Here is a 20,685-nt window from a genome sequence, read left to right as displayed (position 1 = left end):
AAAACATGGCAAAAACGTGAAGCAAATTGTACTTTGTATAGGTTACACGTTATATTTTCTTAGCAGGCCACTCATTCTAGCCTGTATGTCCGTTTTTATAGTGTATAGCACTGTTATTTTTGCTGGAGAGATAGCTGTTTTTAAGCTAGGTTAGCATAGCAATGTGACCGTGTCTGATCCAGTTTGTTGTTATGTACCGTTCTTTTAAAGGTGTGCATTGTGGAGACTGGTCATGAGAAAGTGCTGTACTGAATTTTGCGTGTTTTTACATAAATCCACCCAGTAAGCAGACCTGCAGTTGTCCACGGCTCGTTCCTCACACCTAGACAACGCAGAGATTGTAGCAGAGACAGAATCAGACCGAACCGGCTACACAAGGATGTGGTCTCCTGTAAATTTGAACTCTGACATGAAGTGGTTGACACATGTTTGGTAAAAAGTGCTATAAATATCTTTATTGTTCCACAGAATATGAACAAACAAACACATGAAGATCAATCAGAAGCTGAACAACAACAACCACAATAGGTAGAAACTGTACTCTGAGAACGGAGACTTAGGGTAAGGTTTTCAAAAGATCTATGACCAGAGTTCGGTCCAGGATTGATCAATGAGCTGGAGTGAAATACCTGCCCCCACCCAAATAAATTCAAACTTCATTACATCTGAAAATGACAATCCTGTTAACTTTCCATGACGATAAAGATAATCTGCAAGTCCTTAATTTTGATAACGTCTTGCAAAACTGGAAGCTGTCGGAGCTCCACCTCTCTTCACAGAAGGCACTTGGTGGGTGGAGCTTAAGGCGTGTCGTCAGCATCTTGCAGCAGGTGCTTCTCTCATGTCTGTTGCTGTAATACCAATGTGGTTAACTCAGTTACCATGGCAGCAGCTTGGTGTTTAGACAGAGGGGCGGTGCTGATAATGCAGACTCAAGCCTGTGATCGTCTGCAGAGTGGGGGGTGGGGCATCACTGCAGGGGAGGGGTTAGCAATGACGTACATACAAACAGCTCAGTGAAGTAATCCAGGACCTGAATCTTTGTTCTCACATTAGTGTCACGTTGTTCTGTGTGGTCTTTACGTTGGTGACGTTACCAGTGTTTTCAATAAAAACACGCCATTTTCGCCAACCTCAGCAACAACCGATGTTAGCGCCTAGCTAATCTTGCTAGCCTGTCTGCATAGCCTCGACAGAGGTGAGCCTAGTGCCCCCCCTCGTGGACCGGGATCTGTAGCGGACGCCCACCATTTCAGCCCGTGAACAGCCGGTGCGGTCGCTGCTCTGGCGCAGACCCGAACAGGCTGACCGCAGTGGAACTAGGGAGCTGCTGTTCGACGTGCAGAGGGGGGGCACTGTGCACCGTAAGTAAATAACCAGATGATGAGCTAGAAACAGGACCCTCCCCCTTGTTGTGACGTGACCACCCAGTCCAAACAAGGAGGAACCTTAACAAGACTTCACGTGAAAGTAATTAAAAAAGAACATTTAATAAAAATATGATTCAGCGTTTAACAAGTCAAAGATGTGACAAAAATTAAAACAAGTGGCTCCGCCCCTTACTGTGTGGGGATGCACAGGTGAAGGATTCAGGTGACCACTGACTGGGACTGAGAGTTACTGTCCAATCAGAGGACTGGAGGCTCAGGCACCTCACAGCAGGTTTTTAAAATGGCAGACGGCGCTCTATTTTCTACACAGGTGAGAGCCCGCCCCTTCCTGGAAGGTGTCAGAACAGCCTGCCCTCTGATTGGACAGTCTGACTCAGGTCACAACTGTTTTGGCCCTGAAGTGAGCCCATAGCTGAGGGTGTGAGAGAGGCAGGTGAGTGCTGGACTCGTTTTAAGACATGGGTGTATGATCAAGATCAGACTAACGGTGTGTGGACCTGCAGGTCGGCGTCCTGAGGAAGAGATGCTGTCATGTGACCTCTGCTCAGCCTCATGGGGACCTGAGTGGTGTCAGGTTTCAGCTGTGTTTAGCAGGAAAATAATCCAACTCATCACTCTCCTCTGGTCCTCTGGACTCCACGGAGCTCCTCCCCCCATCTGATGACATATAATGACATCATCAAACTGAGTCAACACAAAATACAACTATGATCACTGAAAGCCAGATTAGTCCACAAATCTGTTTCCTCAGGACAAACTACTGTGGTTCTTTATTATCAGCTGTCTAAATGCAGGATGTGGTTCTGGTTCCCACTCTGACTGTAACAAGGGTCCAGATTAAGTCTGCTCTGATTCTGATCAGGAAGAATAGAAATGATGAGGTGATGAGAGATAAAAGAGAAACAAAGACACTGAAGATAAAAGCAGATGAGACCAGATGGAGGTCTAACGTACAGAGGTGGTCTGAAGACAGCAGCTCAGGAGTTCTGATCCTCCCGGCCTCATACAGAGTCGTCTTCTCCAGAAAATGCTGCTTGCTTGGATTCATGTGAACTGGACACAAAGGGGACATGGATCATTGCGGTATGAACCTTTTCTTGCACAGACCTGGTCCTCAGGGGCAGATCTAAAACTATAAGAATACACAAACCCTGCTCAATGCAACCCCCAGCAGTCTAGGCCCATAGACTGTGAGAAACGGGTCTCATTAATGGACCTGGGCCCTGATGAAGTCCAGTCTGGACTGGTTTCTTAAATGGAGGTCTAACTGATGGACTAGAGCTGTGGACCTACCTGAGGTCCCAGGGGACCGAAGGGACCCTGCAGGAGACAGGCTTCCAGACAACACATGTCCTGCTGTGGCACCTGACTTGGAGCTGGGCTGGGAAGGGCAGCTGTACTGGTCTTCAGTGGGGACTGACGGCTCTCTGGACCAGGACCCTGTGGGCCCGGTCGGACACTGGTACTGATCTCTGACAGACGTGGTCATAGAGCAGGAAATGGTCCCGTTTGAACTCAGCTGGGATCGAAAGCCATACTGAGAGAAACCGCGACTCTCATCTGTCTCACACGGGCCGACCAATGAGGGGGAGGAGTGGAGAGGGTGAGGAGGGGGGAGGGAGCAGAGGGAGGAAGGCGAGAGCTGAAACGTGTCTTCCAGCGGTCCCAACTTGGACATCTGGTTGGACAGAGATCCGACACTAGAGTCGAGGGAGCTGGACTGACAGAGGTGCTGGGGGGGTGGGGGGTGATGGAGAAGGGGGGCGGGACTGGGCGTCCTCACCTCGTAGTGGATGTCCTTTAGAGTCTCAAACACCTGAGGGAAAAAGACACAGTGACAGGAGAACCCCAGACGCCCAGACTGTAAGACCTGAGGACCCTCAGACCTAAGACCTCAGGACTGCTGGACCTCCAGGGTGGAACTAACATGGAGTTAGATGTGCAGCTCTCTGACTCTCTGACCTGAGTCATGGTGGGCCTCTTCTTCTTCTTCTTGTCCAAGCAGCTGCAGGCCAGAGCCAACACCTTCATGCAGCCGGCTGGCTCCAAGGCATCTCCTGAGGACAAGAGAAACAAAGCAGCTGCAGACCAGGAGGACACTGCTGACATCATCAGAACGCACTAACACTGACCTGCGAACAGCTGCGTGTCTAGATGGTTCCTCCAAGACGCTTCAGACGAACCAGTCGGACCCTCCGCAATCTCCTCCGCCAGGTCCTTCTGCACCACCACACCAGCATCAGAGCAGATCAGCAGGAAGAACACAGTTCAGAGTCAGCCTTCTCCACAGCAACATTTCAACTCTAATATTCCGATCTCTGCTCCTCTCACCAGGTATTTCTCTCCGGACTTCTTGTCTCTCTCCAGAGCTCGACGACCAGTCAAGACCTCTAGCAGCACCTGAAACACACACACGCACGCACGCACGCACGCATACACACCAAAGGAACAACTCATAAAAAACTGCTATTAAAGTTGATCAGCTGTTTAGATCAGAACTCGACTTCCTGCACTCAAATCAACAGACAAGACAGGCCCCCTCAGTCAGAGTCCACTAAGTCCGAGTCCTCTTAATACCTCAGGTGGACTAACTCCATTTCCCATCATCCCCTCAGATGTCTCACCACTCCGAAGCTGAAGACGTCCACAGTGGTTCCCAGTTCTCTGTTCCTCACGTACTCGTCAGGCAGGTATGCCAGTGTTCCTCTGACGATCTCCGTCTTCCCGATGGATGCTGTCTGCGTCGCCGAGTTTCCTGCTGAGCTGCCTGAGGCAAAACGAGCCAGACCAAAGTCCGCCAACTTCGCCACCATATGACGATCCAACAGAACGTTAGAACTGAGGACACAAAGACAGGAAGCTCTGCTGCTGGAGACCACCATGTTCTTAACACATTAACAGTTATTATTATCAACGTGCTAGTAAAATAACATGCTACTGATGTGATAAAAACACGTTATTAATAAAATATCAGTACCTCTTGACGTCTCCATGGATGAGGGGGGGGTGTCGGTTGGTGGGAGAATGGAGAAACTGAAGAGCCTTCGATACATCTTCAACAGCACTGACCCTCTGAGTCCACGACAAGGGGACACACTCCTAACAACACACACATCAGAACATCAACACACACTCCTGACAAAATGTTACATTGTGTCACTGTGCTATGTGTCTGAGTTGTGTTACGTTGTGCAGCTGGTCCTCCAGTGATCTGTTGTCCATGTAGCTGTAGATCAGACACACCACCCCCCCGCCCTGACTGAAGCCCAGCAGGTCTACAATGTTTGGATGTCTGAACCTGCAGAGGAAGTCAAACCTCAGCTGTGACAGCAGACCAACTTCTATATTTGGATTCTTGCAGACAGAGTACAGATATGAGTAACAATAATGTATAAGAATTTAATTAAGATTCTTGAAGCCTTGTTTTATTTCCATCACATGCTGTTGAATTTTTTCATTACTGACACTTGAAGAAACACTGTTTGTTTCTAAAACATGGTGCTGCTGGATGTTGTCAGTTTGGCAGCTTTAGCTTTGTCACCGTTTATCTTATCTATCTTGTTATCAGGGCTCCATCCAGCTCTATAACTGTATAATGGAGGCAATGTGATGTAATATACTGTTTAAAACATTCTCAAATAAAAAAAATACATATTTAGCTAAAATCCCTTCAGGTAGGATTTCATTTCCATGTTTGATTTCCAGATATTTCCATATTATAGTTTTTTCCCTGAGTCGAGCTGCCGTACGTAACTGGGCAAACTCACTTCAGGTGATGATACTCCCCCTTCTTCCTACCTGCTTTGCTCAGAGATTTATCCTGTCAGGCTGCCGTAAAGTGATATCGGGTGTGATCCTATCGGAGCACTTTTATACCCGTCCCCGGCATCATGAACTGTGGCCTCTGATAGGTCAAAGGTCAAGCTGCAGTCAGTTACTTACTTTGACAGTTTCTCCACTTCAGTCTGGAAACTCTGCTTCAACAAATTCCAGTCCATCAAACAGTCCTACCACCACACAACAGAACAACATAATCAGAAGTGAGCAGATTCTAGAAATAATTTGTGTAATACCAAATAGGGAGGGGAATATTTCCGGAAACTTTCCATGGAAATTTTGACTTATGGATTTTAGAAAATGTCATTTTTAAATTGTGTCAGGAGTGGTGATGTGGCAGGACAAACTATCTGTTCATATGATGTAGGAATGAACAGTGCAGGGATGAACATAGCCTGAATTTTCATCAAATCTTATGTTTTTAACAGGATTGGGTGTTTTTTCACAGCACATTGAAGTTCCCTGTTACAGGCAAACATACAACAAAGAAAAATTCCAGTTTATTCACATTATATATCCAAGTTTACTTGGATTAAATCTGGTTGTTTTAGCCAAGATTATGCTAAAACACCCCCCTCCCCAAAATTATATCTAAATTCCTTGTTAAGGGCCAACCTTGTAGAGTTCTTCTTTCCCGTTAATTCCCATGGAAAGTTGGAAAATTCCCTGACTATAATAATAACAACATTATGCCCCCCCTACAGTGAATCGTGTGGTCTGTATTGTGACTGGTTGACCTGTTTGAGTTTCTTGACAGCACAGTCTGTGTTTCTTAGAGTTGCTCTGTATACCACTCCAAACCCCCCCTCCCCCACCTGCAGGGAGGGGGAGAACCCATTTGTCCCAGCATGCACCTCTTCATATGACCAGCACATCACACCGCATCCGCTGTCACATATAACCTGGGAGGACTGAGGGATGACATCATCATAACCATTACCATCATATCAACAAGTGTCCTCACAATTATAGTGACTTCACATGTTTGTGTGTGAGACCTGGGGGGGTGGGCGGAGCTCAGACTGCAGACTGGAGGGGGGAGGGGCGGGTTTGGGTAGACTTCTTCCTCCTCCTTCATCTGACAAAAAGAAGAAGTTAACCGGGCCCACTCTGGATCAGGTCTGAGGGGGATGATGAAGGTCATCATCACTCATTCCTTCCTGTGTGTGTGTATGTATGGTACCTCTGGTGGTCAGTCTACAGGTGGTCAGTGTGGGTGGAGCCTCAGAGGGTTTGGGAGGAGGGTAAAACTGAGGGAGGGAGTCACGAGCACGTTGAGGGGGAGGGGGTAGGGGGCAAGAAGTTGCCACACTGGGCGTCCCTGTAGACACAGAGAAAAGTTATAAAGGGTCACTACAGGTCAAAGGTCAGAGGTCATCAAAGGTGAACTCACAGCCCAGGATGATGTCACGGGGGCGGAACAGCTGCAGACGCTCCAATAGGTCGAGCAGCTCTCCGACCCGACCGTTCCTGTCCTCCCATTGGTTCATCACCCAGTCTGTCCGCCTGTCCCTCCTCTCGGCACATCGCACAGCTGTTTGATCACTGAGGACCTCGGAGGCTACGAGAGAGAGGGGACGTGATCAGCTGATCGATGACATCATCTGACTGTACCAAAATCACACCTGGTTCAGACTCCTGAAGGCCTGCACCCCAAAGCTGGATTAACAAACCCAGGAAATGTTTCCCTGATCCAGCAGATAGACAGACAGACAGATAATCAAACAGGTGAACAGACAGACAGATAAACAAACAGGTGAACGGACAGACAGACAGATAAACAAACAGGTGAACAGACAGACAGACAGACAGATAATCAAACAGGTGAACAGACAGACAGACAGACAGATAAACAAACAGGTGAACGGACAGACAGACAGATAAACAAACAGGTGAACAGACAGACAGACAGACAGATAATCAAACAGGTGAACGGACAGACAGACAGACAGATAATCAAACAGTTGAACAGACAGACAGACAGATAATCAAACAGGTGAACAGACAGACAGATAAACAAACAGGTGAACGGACAGACAGACAGATAAACAAACAGGTGAACGGACAGACAGACAGATAATCAAACAGGTGAACAGACAGACAGACAGACAGTTAATCAAACAGGTGAACAGACAGACAGACAGACAGATAAACAAACAGGTGAACGGACAGACAGACAGATAAACAAACAGGTGAACGGACAGACAGACAGATAATCAAACAGGTGAGCGGACAGACAGACAGACAGACAGACAAACAGATAAACAGGTGAACAGACAGACAGATAAACAAACAGGTGAACAGACAGACAGACAGATAAACAAACAGGTGAACGGACAGACAGACAGACAGATAAACAAACAGGTGAACAGACAGACAGACAGATAAACAAACAGGTGAACGGACAGACAGACAGATAAACAAACAGGTGAACGGACAGACAGACAGATAAACAAACAGGTGAACGGACAGACAGACAGATAATCAAACAGGTGAACAGACAGACAGACAGACAGTTAATCAAACAGGTGAACAGACAGACAGACAGACAGATAAACAAACAGGTGAACGGACAGACAGACAGATAATCAAACAGGTGAGCGGACAGACAGACAGACAGACAAACAGATAAACAAACAGGTGAACAGACAGACAGATAAACAAACAGGTGAACAGACAGACAGATAAACAAACAGGTGAACGGACAGACACAGATAATCAAACAGGTGAACAGACAGACAGACAGACAGATAAACAAACAGGTGAACAGACAGACAGACAGACAGACAGACAGATAAACAAACAGGTGAACAGACAGACAGATAAACAAACAGGTGAACAGACAGACAGACAGACAGACAGACAGATAAACAAACAGGTGAACAGACAGACAGACAGACAGATAAACAAACAGGTGAACAGACAGACAGACAGATAAACAAACAGGTGAACAGACAGACAGACAGACAGACAGATAAACAAACAGGTGAACAGACAGACCCCCCCTCCTCCTCCCCACAATAGCTGACCGACAATCCTGTTCTGACTCACCGAAGCGGGTCCAGTCCTGGTCTGACAGTCCGTCCATGACCCGGCAGAAGTCCCAGTGGACGGAGGGCGGCAGGTTGTAGAGGAACTGTCCCCTCAGATGTCCCCACGACATCTTTGGATGTCAACCGGACTGTCTGAAGCTAACAGGCTAACAGCTAACAGCACGCTCTCACAGCGGGACCCGGAACAGTAAGTCACATCAACCCAGTCCGGAACAGACCGGATTAAAGAGTCCGCATAGGTCCGGTCAGTCCATCGATCCACCACCGAGAACCGGGCACAAACCCTGTCCAGCTTCACCGGGATAACTTCCGGTAACGATCGGCTCACTGCAATAAGAGCCGTTTCCGGTAGGTACTCAAAAGTAAAAGCCTGGATCTAAGATTGTAAGAGTTAAACAAACACACACACACGTTCTGCTTTACTGTTAACTCTGTTCATGTTCAGCTGTCATGGTGAAGGAGGAGGAGGTGGTGAAAAGAAAACAGGAAGTCCATATGAATCAACAGACAGAGCTGAGATCATCACTTCTCTGGTTATACTTAGTCATCCAAGCCTGTGTGAGCAGAAGGACTCCCTTCCTTCAGACTGTAGGACTAAGAAGAATCAAAATCAAATCAAAACTAATTTATTTATTTGGTGCCAAAACATAACAGGGCAGCTTGAACCCTTATGGAGTTGTAATAAAGACAAGCTCATAAGAGAGGTAATTAAAGTTCAGTTTCTGCTGACTTCTGTTTGACCAGCATTACTTTGTATGTTTAAGTACATTTTTGGCACCAAACTGACAGGTAGAAAAGCCATGATATCATCTGATATTGATAATTTCACTAAAGAGACCTTTCCCATCATCCTCCATGAAACAGTTCATATTGACTTAACATAGCAGCTCTTCACACACAGCAGCCCGACAAAGACAGAGGACACAAAATATCAATCAATATATCTGAAGAGCTGGAGTGTGACCTCAGATTAAAAACAGCAGGAAAAAGGGAAATTATTATTATTATTATTAGTAGTAATAGTAGTAGTATTCTAATTCTAATATTCAGTTATTCTAAATTAATATTGTAAGATGCTTATTTTGATTTGCCTGATTTAAAATTGTAGTTGCACAGTTCAGTCACAAAGTGTCAGCAGAGAAAAAACTAACCTACTGTTGGTTTTATCATCATTAAAAAAAAGAATCGGTCCTGATTTGCATTTATTCTTTCACCTGCTTGTTTCTGTGAGGATCACAGTACACTGGTCATGAAAAGTCAAATATGCAAGTATAGAAATTGAGATTCTTTTTTGGATTTCGACAGCAGGAGTGGATTTGCACCAGGAGCTGCAGTAGTTTGGATGAATTCAATTAAACTGGTCAAATAATTTCGAAACTTCAAAGTAATGAATTTGTGAATAGAGATTTCTAAAGATCCTTGCGGAGAGCCTGTCTCATCATCTCATTTGAAACATGTCCTTCATGTTTCTGTCTGGCAGGATGAATCAGTAGCTAATGCATCATCAATGTAAGAGCTTTTCTTTTATTGTTATTGTTTGGGGCATTTTTAATGTTTTCCTATTTTTATTTTGCCAGTGACAGTGAGAGAGGGAATAGCAAGACATACAAGGTCATTTAGCAAAGGCTACAGGTCAGATTCAAACCTGGAACAGGACAAAGTCTTGATGGGAGGTAGGGTGAGCCAACATGGCTTTTATTTTGTGAGATTTCAACAACTGCAGCTCCCATGAGCCTTTGAGTTGTGTGCTTCCTTGCAATGCACCAGTATCAGCAATCAAGTAATTTGACAGATAGTTGATGTTCTTTTATTTTCATCTTTGTGTATATTTACTGAGTTTTCTGGTTCTGGCTGGTTGTTTCATGACGTTTTCATACATACATGAGTTCAGTGTGTGTGTGTGCACCTGGTCCTCACTTTGTGACAAACCCTTTAGACATCTGTTAGCATGTGAAGACCTGGTCTTGAGGTCCAGGTTGAACCAGATTTAGGAGTGGCTCTGCAGTCCTGTGATGGAACTGACAATAAAAACGACATGCTGGTGAGTCAAACTGGGTCAGCTGATGAAAACGGGTGATTTGGGATAAAACCAATTAATCATTTTATGGTTACACCATTAAACTGACACTGAAGAGCAGCTCAACAAACATCTCTTCCTGTCGGTGTCACACAGGAAACGAAGATCTCCCTGCGTGCAGTCGACCTGACTTCCTGTCATGCTCACTCTGACTACTGGAGGGGGCGTGCGCTACCCAAACACCTCATCTCGGCCGAAGATAAGTGGAGGATTGTGGGAAACGAAGTCCACGGCTAGGCGGAGCGGATGAGTAGAAACTAAGTGTGTGTAGCAGTATTCATGCAAGATTGAGATCTATCCATCTATCTGTCTGTCTGTATGTCTATCTGTCTGTCTATAATATGTCTATCTTTCATTTCATTAAGTTTTTTCCGCAGGTTCTGTTTATTTCTGAGCCGCAGTGAACGTCTCAGTCTGACCGTCACATCTCGCGGGATTACACCGCCCCTGCGTTCCGCTGACCTCATTTTGGAGCAGATCTCGCGGTGTTTGGGGGCTGACGGCGGTTGGAAATGGAGTCGGAGGGGGCGGGGTGCAGCAGGAGGGAGCAGAGATGTTTGGAGGCTTTTTTTTTTAATATAAAATTATTTATTTAAATAAAAATGGCCGCCGTGGAGAGCGGAGATGAGAGACTGTAAGTGGCTTTTCTGCATTTTATCCCCCGTTAGCGCGCCGCGGCGGCCGCCACAGCCTCCCGCCGCCGCCGGGCTCTTTCCGTCGTGTTTTATTGAAGTAAAGTGCGTTGGTTTTCTCCGCGGCCTGTCGCGGCGGAGCGGGGTTAGCGGGAATACGTCACCAACTTACTGCTAAGTCTGCTCTCAAGCTGCCGTAGTCGGAGCGGAGCTTAGCTTTAGCTTAGCCCGCTCCGTGTGCGCCGCCGGGCCGTCCGACTTCCACTCAACTCCCCGGGAAGTCAAGCCGGGTGCCGGCGGAGGGCTGCCCGCCATAAACAGCTCAGTCCCCGGTTGCCGCTAGTGTGTCCGCCCGCCTCTGCCAGGCGGGGAGCTAACGGGTGCTAGCTAGTTAGCAAACAGTGTTTTCATGTGTGGGAACAAACAGACACACACAAACACATACTGACACACAACCCGCACCCTCAGAGCGGACCGGGGCACACCGAGACTCCGGTTAGCTGTCCCGGCTGCCTTAGAGCCCCTGAGCCAGGCAGCTGTGTGTGTGTATGTGTGTGAGTGAGAGGGCTCCAGGCGGGAATCGATCCCGTTCTGTGTGTGTGTGCGTGCAGAAGGCGCTCTGTCTGTTGTGGCCCACTTCCTGTTCCTGTGGCTCACCTGCAGCTTCAACACACACACACACACACACACACACACACAGCAAACTGCAACAATAAATACAATCTGCTGTTGGTTCATGATTTTATTTTTATTGTTGTTATTGTTATACAGAACAGTCATAAACAAATTAAAACAAATATCACCTTTTTCAGATGTGTGTTTTTAATCAAACAATAATCATCAGCAGTATAGACAGCTGGTCCAGGTTGAGAAGTCAGTAACCAGCACAAAAGGCTGGGTGCCATCCAGGTGTGTCTCCTCCGATAGGTGTTATCTTTCACCAAACATCAACTAATCAGACAAAGTGTGCGAGGTGCGTGCATGAGCCGCCACACGCATGAACCCGCTTTAAAGCGTTGAAAGAGGGAATATCAAACCTGCCGCCGCCACTGTAGAAAGGAGGCCAAACATAAAACCAGAATACTGCACAGCTCGAATCATGTGATGTCATCTCTTTTTGACAGGGCGGAGGGTCAGGAGGGTGAGGAAGGACCTGACGACCCCCAGCCCCCCCTTAGAGAGAGAGACAGGTCCCACAGTAAGACTAAGAAGACCCGCAGGGAACGCCGCCATGCTGAAAGGGGGGCAGAGAGCACATCGTCAGCCACACCCCCACGAAGTGGGCTACAGTCAAAGACTGGGGCGGAGCTGCAGACCCAGGTAAAGACAGGTGTTAGAGCAGTGTGATGTGACCCAAACGACCCATATGAGGCAAACTTGTCCTAGATGAAAAGTGAGTTTTTGTTACTTCCTGCCTCCAGGTGTCGGAGCCGGTTGCTGGCCCCTCAGAGGCGGGGTCAGCACCAGGGTCAGAATCTGCAGCCGGCAGTGAGTCAGCAGGTTCTCCCAGGCAGCGGCGCTCCATCATCCGTGACCGCGGGCCTCTCTATGATGACCCCTCACTGCCTGAGGGCTGGACTCGCAAGCTCAAACAGAGGAAGTCTGGACGCTCTGCGGGGAAGTTTGACGTCTATCTGATCAAGTAATCCATAACGTCTCCTGACACTGCATCAGACCTGTGTGATGCGATTGTGTTATTGATACTCATGTTTACTTTTCATACTGTTTAGCTCGGAGGGGAAGGCATTTCGTTCCAAAGTGGAACTTATTGCCTACTTTCAGAAGGTCGGTGACACAACCACAGACCCTAATGATTTTGACTTCACTGTCACTGGACGTGGAAGCCCCTCTCGCAGAGAAAAACGCCCACCGAAAAAACCAAAGGTGGTGAAACCATCAGGGCGAGGCCGTGGGCGGCCAAAAGGTAGTCAACAACATGAAGCCAAATTAAAGTCAAGCAACAGCCAGCAAGGTTTTTCAGCGTTGTGTTTTTTCAAGCTGTTGTGAACATCTTTATCTTGTTTTGTGTTTGTGTAGGCAGCGGGAAGATGAGGCAAGCTACAGAGGGTGTGGCCATGAAGCGCGTGGTTGAGAAAACTCCGGGCAAACTGCTAGTCAAGATGCCATTCAGCAAAGCAGAGTCATCCACGGGCACCACCACCACGGCCTCAAAGGTATGGCTGCTCTGTCCGTCACCAGCATCCCCCAGACCCTGTCAGCATCAAGTCCAGGCTCCAGACTCAGAACCCCAGTCCTCTCCCACCAGGTACTTCCTGCCTCAGACCTCCAAAAAGCCAAGTCACAGCCTGCTCATCCAACATCATTACCTTGTTGCGGTGATGAGCTTGTATTTTCTCATTACTACCAAGGAAATCATTTGGCAGATTTTGGTGGGGCCTTGAAACGCCAAAGGCTCCCAGGTGAGGCCAAACAGGAAGGAGAAACCTTGTCTTGTTGAGCAGAAGACATCAATGGACATGACTGACCTGGTTTAGGCAAACTCAGGAGTATCAACACTCAGAGACAGGAAGTAACAGAAATCTACTGCTGCCTATTTTATGGAGGGTCAAGATTCAAAATTGTTTGTTTCCCTGTGGGGCAATCGGTTGTGCAGCAAGTAGAACACATAAACCATAATACACACAATCAGAAGTCTTAATGGATGGGGGGATAATGTGTGTCCTGTGTGTGTTTCAGTGTCCTGAAACAACAATCAATACTGGGACATTGAAAAAGTTAAATTAAAAAAAAAATATGTGCAAAAATGCATAGGTAGCAGCATCTGAAATAGCCCATACCAGGGGGAAAAAGTGCAAAAAAAAAAAAGAAAAAAGATATGGTCGACTACAGCCATCGTCATCATCAAATAATACAACAAAAATAATCATTGGCAACAAGAATAGAATGGTGAGCAGCTGCAGAATGTAAAATTAAGAATGAGTTTATAAAGGCGATAGCTGTAGGGATAAAGGAGTGCTTATACCTGAAATCTGAGCCAAGAGCCAGAGGACAAAAACTGGAACTCCGAGCTGGAAGAAATGGCCTTAGCCTTTCTGATTATCTGCCTATGAAACAGGTCTGATGGAGCAGACAGTTGAACTCCCTAAATATTGTTGCTCATTTTTAAAACTTTGTATTGTGCATTTTTAGACCTGGTATTAAGATTACGAAACCAACAGAGAAAAGAGAAAGCCAGCACAGATTAAATATATGATCTGTAAAATAAAATCATCAGTGACTTATTGACGTGAAACATGGAAAATTTCTGTACATTCAATTGAAGGAAAGCATTGTCACAGCAGTCAACAAATTCAACAACTCCAGGACCATGGTCATATCTGTTCTCATAAAGGAGGCTGACTATTAATGAATGGTCAGCAAATATGAAAATGAATCTATTATTGTGCCGACTGCAGCATTCATAGGTGTATAGAATGTAGAGGAGAGGCGAAAGAACACAGCCCTGGGGAGACCATTTACCCTCACTCTCTGGCTTCCAGATGTTAAAAAATCAGTGATCCAGGCTACAATATTAAAAGTTTTAAGAAGTTTCTAAATTAAAATGTTAGGCTGGATTGTATTAAAAGATCACCACAAATAACAACTTGACATGATTTTTGTTTCCTTCAAGATGTTTTAAAAGCATATTCAGTAAAGTGACAGTAGTATCCTCAACTTCATGACCAGCCTTGTAAGCAGACTAATGGGTGCAGTAGGTGTCCAGTCTTGCTAAGAAAATTCAAGATTCACGATCTTTATTTGTCACATGTGGTGCACCCACAGGGGAATGTAAATATGTACAGCAACCCCGTGCAAACTGTGCATGCAAGAAAAGAATGGAATAGATAAAATAAAATAAAAAATTAACATAAAAAATACAATATGAAGATAACTATGAATATAGAATGCGAAATACAAAATATAAAATGTAAAATTTACAAACCTTGGGGTGGAAGGTTTTAGCCACAGGTATGACTATGGACTGCTTCCAACACCCTGACACCCTCTGTTGGTTGAGTGACAGCTAAAAAATATGACGATAAAAGATGGGAGCTAATTGTTCTGCACAGGAAGAGAGCAGGCCACCACTTATGATGTCAGGACCCAGGCTTTTTAGTGCTTTTTAGTGAGATTTGGCCACAGAGAGAACATAAAAAGGAATACGACCAGAACAGGATAGTTTGTTTTTCAGATTAAAACTTTTCTAACTAAAATTAAAATAGTTGAACCTAAGATAAAACTTACTGAACTCCTGTGCCAACTGATTATGAGATTATTAAAAAGAGTTTGGTCTAGACCTGCTCTCTATGTAAAGTGCCTTGATGCAACTTTGTTATGATTTGGCGCTATATCAACAAATTTGATTTGATTTATCAGAATTAAAACCATCAAGAGCCACCTTTGTTACTTTTGTTTTCTGAACCAACATTCGTTTTTTAGCCATTTCAGGCAAACCCCAATTGTTCGTTAGTTTTCTTTCCAGCTTCAGATTCACCATTTTTATTTCGTTCTTGATCTCCTTTGGTTCAGCTCCGTAAGATTTAACCCTCCTGAAAAGCCGCTCTCTTCTTGTTTAACAGGTTTTTCAATGATTTTGACAACCTGGATTTACTGTTAGGAAATATTTCACAGGTTTTGTGTGTGTGTGTTTTGCTTGTCTTTTTTTGCAAGATTCACTGCAGAATTCCTTAAACATATCCCAGTCCGTGCTGTCTAGCTGTCTTTCAGTGTTCTTTTGACAAAACCGTAACACTGGTCAAAAATCTTATTATGTCTGTCAGGGCAGGTGATATATTGATAAAAGTTGTTATGAGTTCTCTTCAGTGAACAGTGATTAAAGTCACCAAGCACAAATATAGGTGCATCAGGAGATAATGACTGCAGTTTCTGGGTCATCCTTAGAATAGACTCCGACGCTTCCTCCTCACTAGCTCTTGGGTGGATGACCATGACGGTGACAAATATCTGGGGGAATTCCCGGGGCAAATAGCGGGGCGCAGGGACAGAGACAGCAGTTCAACTCGTTTAGCATAAAGTTTCTCTCTGACGAGAACAGTTTTGCCCCAACACTGCCGCCACACCCCAATCCTTTGATTTGCCAGTGACGGCGGCATCCCGGTTAGGCAGAATGGCTCGCCAAATCCATCCATAGATTCTTTCAGTAGCCAGGTTTCAATAAACATCAGTAAACATAAGTTTTTGAATTTATGTTGAAATTGAACATGAACTTTGGAGTTCGTCAAGTTTATTTCGGTGAGAATTCGCAGTAGTGAAGATGATAGATGGTAGATTAATATAAGGGAGCGACTGTCTCCACAGGCATTGAAGTAGACCACACCGTCTGCCCCACTTCCTCGTTTTCTGTGGTGGAGCATTATTTAAGTCTTTCTGATCATCATCCTTAAGATCAATGACTGAGTCAAGGCTTGGGAGAATTAGATCTGGGGAGGAATTGATGGGGAGTTGCTCCACTTCAGAAGAAACTCCCAGCTGTATAGAGTCAGAGCCGGCTGATCAAATGACAGCTGAACACCAGAGGAAAGGCAGAATGCTAACCACAGCAGAAAACGCACTGTAAACTCCATTATTCATCCAGAAAAAAAAACAAAACATACTTTACAGCCAGAGCTCAGTCTAAATACATGTCCACCTTGTTGATTCTATTGATCAGACCAGAACCACTGTATTAAAAGCTGTGATTAATCAGAAGATCTCAGGAACTCCAGCAATGACTCAGGAAGAAGATAGAGATTGTTCCTCAAATTGGGAGGAGTTGCTTATCTCAACTGTGATGGAAGGAATGTGTAGAAACTCCTGAGTGGACCGGCAGTTTATTCTGACAGGACCAGTCTATATGTGCTTTGTGACAGAGCTCCTCTGCATGGGAGATGTTGCTGATGAAAGGTTTTGGTGTCTGAGAAGAGAATGTCTCTGCTGAGGATGTTATTGAAGCTTGAATGAAGGAATCAACAGTGGAAAGGCCCCTTTATTCAGTTTCCACTTTTCATAATGAATGATCCAATCCCCATATGTAGGCATGTCTTGTAGAGGGATTTGTAAGTCTCTCGAGACACAGTCAGTAGCTGCAGCCCATCCAAGGTCTGTTGCCGTCACTGGAAGGCCTAGGATCATCAGCATAAGAGACTGCTGTGACTGAATTGGGCTGATTGTCACCTCCAATCAGATTTAATAGAAAAACAGGAACTTTGACCTCCAAGACCTTACTCCGAACCCCATCTTCTTCAGATGGTGAGAACAACCTCAGCCCCTCCTCTGCTACTGAGACAGTTTGCTTCTTCACCTGACACTTGAAGGACTGAGTCCTGAGACCGGGGCTCCACTGAGGGTCACCAATATAAATGTGGTTTTAGGATAACTTTGACTTTATCCCCAAGTTTGTACAGTCTTTAAGAACTACAAAGAGCAGATCCTCACAAACTGAGGTGGATAAGAACTTTGATCTTGTGGTAGCAGAATTTGTAGTACTTCAGGATTGTCAATGGTTCAGAGTATTTTAATTAATTTTTCATTAAATTGCAGAAATATATTTCACCTAATGAGACCTGTTGACGTGTTAATGTCCCTGCAGGTGGTGTCTCCTGCTCTGGTGCCCAGGTCCCGTCCAGGGAGAAAGAGAAAATCAGAACAGGAGCTGCCGCCCCCACAACAGACCGCCCCCAAGAAACGGGGAAGGAAACCAGCCTCGGCCTCAGCTACGTCGTCAGGCGCTGCAGCATCCACATCTTCGGCATCAGCCTCTGGTGGCTCAACAGTTGGGAGTTACACTGCGGCTGCCATTTTAGCTGCCGAGGCCAAACGGAGAGCGGCCAAAGAGTCTTCCACCAAACCTGTTGTCCAGGAAACGGCGCTGCCAATCAAGAAACGGAAAACGAGAGAAACTGTGGAGGAGAGGGAAAGTGTTCAGACTACAGCAACAACAGAGACCGGAGGAAGGGCTATTACAAAGGGGGAGGGAAGTCTTGGGGAGGGGGCTCCAACCACACAGCCTCAGCCTGCCTCCTCTGAGCAAAGCCAGTCACAGCCCACTGCTTCAGAGGACAGCCAATCACATGGACACAAGACACATAAAGGGAGAAAGCACAAGGAGAAAGTGGGAGTAGCAGCTGGAGAGGGGGGGGACAGAGGGGAAGAGGTGGGTGAGGACATGGGGGATACAGGAACAGAGGGAGGGGGGCGGAGTAGTAGCAGCAGTAGCAGCATTAGCCCAGTAAAAAGCCACAAACGGAAGGACAGGCCACCTCACAAACATCACCACCATCATCACCACCATCATCACCACCGCCATCAACAGTCCTCTGCCTCCACATTGGACCAGCCTCCTCCTCCATCATCTGGACACCTGACACCATCGAGCCAGTCCAGGTCCGAGGTCGAGTCTCAGACTGTCACCCAACAACCTCTTTCCAGACCACAGTCCAAGTCTGTGCCTCAGTCCCCGCCTGAACCTCAGGATCCTCCTCCCGAGCCGCACTCCCAGGTCCAACTCCGTCCTCAACAGCATCTCCAGACCCAGTCTCCAAGTCAGCCCCAGGCTCGATACCCATCACCCCAGTCCCCTCCTGCCAGGAACATCTTGGCCCAGCCCCGACCCGAACAGCCCACACCTCAAACCCACAGTCAGATCCAGGCGTCGCACCAAAAAGCCCAGTCACACCCAGTCTACTCCCCCGCCCAGCAGCGGACCCCGCTTCAGGCTCAGCACGCTCCATCTCAGTCACAGTCACCCCCCACCCTGCACATCCATCCCCCCCAAACGAGGCATTCGCATCCACAAACCCAGTCCCCTACTGCAGTCCGGCCTCAAATCCTGCCCAAGCATGTGGCACAACCCCAGGCCCAGGTCAAACAACAATCCCAGACTCGGCACTCAATACAGCCTCAAATCCAGCCCCAAACCAGGGTGCCCACCCAACTTCAGACTCAGTCCCAGTCCAGAACCTGCACCCAACCTCAGCCTCAACTCCAACCTAGAACCGCAACCGAATTGCAACCTCAACTCCAGTCCAGGACCACAGCTCAAATGCAGCTTTCAACTCAGTCCAGGACATCAGCCCAACCTCAACACCAGACCAGAACCCAGGCCCAATGTCAAACTCACCAACTGAGGCATCAAGTGCAGCCCCAAGTGCAGCCCAGACACCCTTTGCAACTCCAGACTCAATACAGACAACAGCCCAGACAGTCTCTCTCCCAGCCAAGGCCAACGCAGTCCCAATCCCAAGCACAACCACACTTTCAGCGTATTCAGACACAGCCGCGCCCCCAACCCCACCATCAGCTAACCAGGCCCCATGTGCAGCACTCATCCCACCGGCCATCTCCCACCCGGACCCAGATCAATTTGGTTCCTGCCCCACAAAACCAGAGCGAACAGCCCCAAGACCTGAGCACCACACGGGCTGGTCGAGGAAGCCTGCCGTTGGGTCGTGAGGTTGGTGCGGAAAGTAGAGGGGACCCGGCCATGACATCAGACAGCAGAGAGGTTTTAGGAGGAGACAGAGGGTCAAACAGTAACTCCAGACCTCCTAGCTCCTCACTGGCTGGACCTCCTGGAGGAGCAGGGGCCGGGGTTGGTCTCACCCCAGGGGCAGATGGTAGGGCCCGGCTCCGGGCAGAGCCAGAGGCAGCAGGTGAGGGCAGGGAGCTCAGAGACATCGTCCCTCAGTCCGCTGTCCCGTGTCCCAGCCGAGAAGAAACCGTAGAGTCACGGACTGCCGTCAGCGAGAGAGTAAGCTGATTGGATGGATGGTGAGCAGGCTGACTGATCAAGACAGACGGACTGATAGAGGAGTCTGACTGGGCCGATCCTGGAGGTCTCATGTTTCTACACTGTTTTCAGACAGAAGGACACAGAGGACTGTCTGGAGACTCTGTCCAGTCCTGAATTAGACCCAGAACCTACCTGGACCGCCAGGAGGGGAGGACGGATCGTGTCTCTTTATAGGAAAAACAAACGAAAAGGACAAACCGATAAAAAGTGTGTGTGTATATATAATCAAAAGGCAGCTGTTGTGTCCCGCTAGTCTCCATGGGGAGGGAGGGGAGTAGTTTGGAACTAAAAACCAACGCTTAACAACTCATTACTCTAAACAAACGTTGCTTCCAGAAAATATAACCTGTTTTTTTATTTTGTATTTTGATAGTTTATTGTTTTGTCTCTGTTAAACAGCTTTAAACTCTGATATTACTGACAGTCCTTTGCTCATCGCCTCGCTGCTGACTGACGCTCCCTTATTTATACTTCTGCTCCTGACAGAAACTAGTCCCTCATCAGAACCAGTCTGGAGTAAAATTAGTCCCTGACCAGAACCTGACTGATACTAGTCCTTCATTAGTCTGGACTGACCCTAGTCTGGGCTGAAAGCCTCAGAGATGATGAGTGGCAGTTTGCACCTGAAACTCCCATTTGTTTTCCTCCATTAATCAAACAGGTGTCAGTGATTTTCCATCCACTTCCTGACTGCCCCCTGCTGGTAGCTGACCTGATGTTTGTCTTTGACACCAATTTGATGATCGTTGGAAAAATTTGATGGAGCTTTATATATTTCAGTTGACTTGTTCTTCCAGTGTAGAAATTCTTCCCAGTCTTTGTTCAACCTGTTTTGGTCATCTTCTTGTTTCCAAAGGAAGCACTTTTAATAACGAACCAAGCCCAATTCCCCAGTAGCTTCAGT

At 46.9% G+C, this 20,685-nt stretch overlaps 2 protein-coding genes across 2 annotated transcripts; one reads left to right on the top strand and one right to left on the bottom strand.

Annotated features, from left to right (window-relative positions):
- Positions 1–428: 428 nt before the first annotated feature.
- irak1 (interleukin-1 receptor-associated kinase 1) lies at positions 429–8,749 on the bottom strand. The gene is made up of 15 exons (XM_029507214.1): positions 8,280–8,749; positions 6,622–6,789; positions 6,412–6,549; positions 6,227–6,306; positions 5,966–6,139; positions 5,334–5,398; positions 4,578–4,689; positions 4,369–4,490; positions 4,016–4,229; positions 3,723–3,791; positions 3,524–3,611; positions 3,354–3,448; positions 2,685–3,207; positions 2,346–2,444; positions 429–2,048 (listed from the first exon to the last, which is right to left on the bottom strand). The coding sequence occupies exons 1-15, from the start codon at positions 8,389–8,391 to the stop codon at positions 1,969–1,971; spliced, it is 2,139 nt and encodes a 712-aa protein (XP_029363074.1). The 5' UTR covers positions 8,392–8,749; the 3' UTR covers positions 429–1,968.
- A 2,159-nt stretch (positions 8,750–10,908) lies between these two features.
- mecp2 (methyl CpG binding protein 2) lies at positions 10,909–20,667 on the top strand. The gene is made up of 6 exons (XM_029507418.1): positions 10,909–10,992; positions 12,115–12,310; positions 12,412–12,632; positions 12,721–12,914; positions 13,028–13,164; positions 17,580–20,667. Exons 1-6 carry the CDS (start codon positions 10,961–10,963, stop codon positions 19,746–19,748), a joined length of 2,949 nt encoding a protein of 982 aa, XP_029363278.1. The 5' UTR covers positions 10,909–10,960; the 3' UTR covers positions 19,749–20,667.
- The last annotated feature ends 18 nt before the right edge of the window (positions 20,668–20,685 follow it).

The sequence above is a fragment of the Echeneis naucrates genome, chromosome 7 (assembly GCF_900963305.1).
Source record: "Echeneis naucrates chromosome 7, fEcheNa1.1, whole genome shotgun sequence".
In the NCBI taxonomy this organism is placed as follows: Eukaryota; Metazoa; Chordata; class Actinopteri; order Carangiformes; family Echeneidae; genus Echeneis; species Echeneis naucrates.
This window is presented reverse-complemented; position numbering and strand designations above follow the sequence as displayed.

Coding starts and splice junctions, on each gene's coding strand:
- irak1 (XM_029507214.1), bottom strand. CDS start 8,391: ATGTCGTGGGGACATCTGAGGGGACAGTTCCTCTACAACCTGCCGCCC. Junction 4,491..4,577: donor TGGAGGACCAGCTGCACAAC/GTAACACAACTC, acceptor GTGTGTTGTTAG/GAGTGTGTCCCCTTGTCGTG. Junction 2,049..2,345: donor GCTGTCTTCAGACCACCTCT/GTACGTTAGACC, acceptor ATATGTCATCAG/ATGGGGGGAGGAGCTCCGTG.
- mecp2 (XM_029507418.1), top strand. CDS start 10,961: ATGGCCGCCGTGGAGAGCGGAGATGAGAGACT. Junction 12,311..12,411: donor GGGCGGAGCTGCAGACCCAG/GTAAAGACAGGT, acceptor TCCTGCCTCCAG/GTGTCGGAGCCGGTTGCTGG. Junction 12,915..13,027: donor AGGCCGTGGGCGGCCAAAAG/GTAGTCAACAAC, acceptor GTGTTTGTGTAG/GCAGCGGGAAGATGAGGCAA.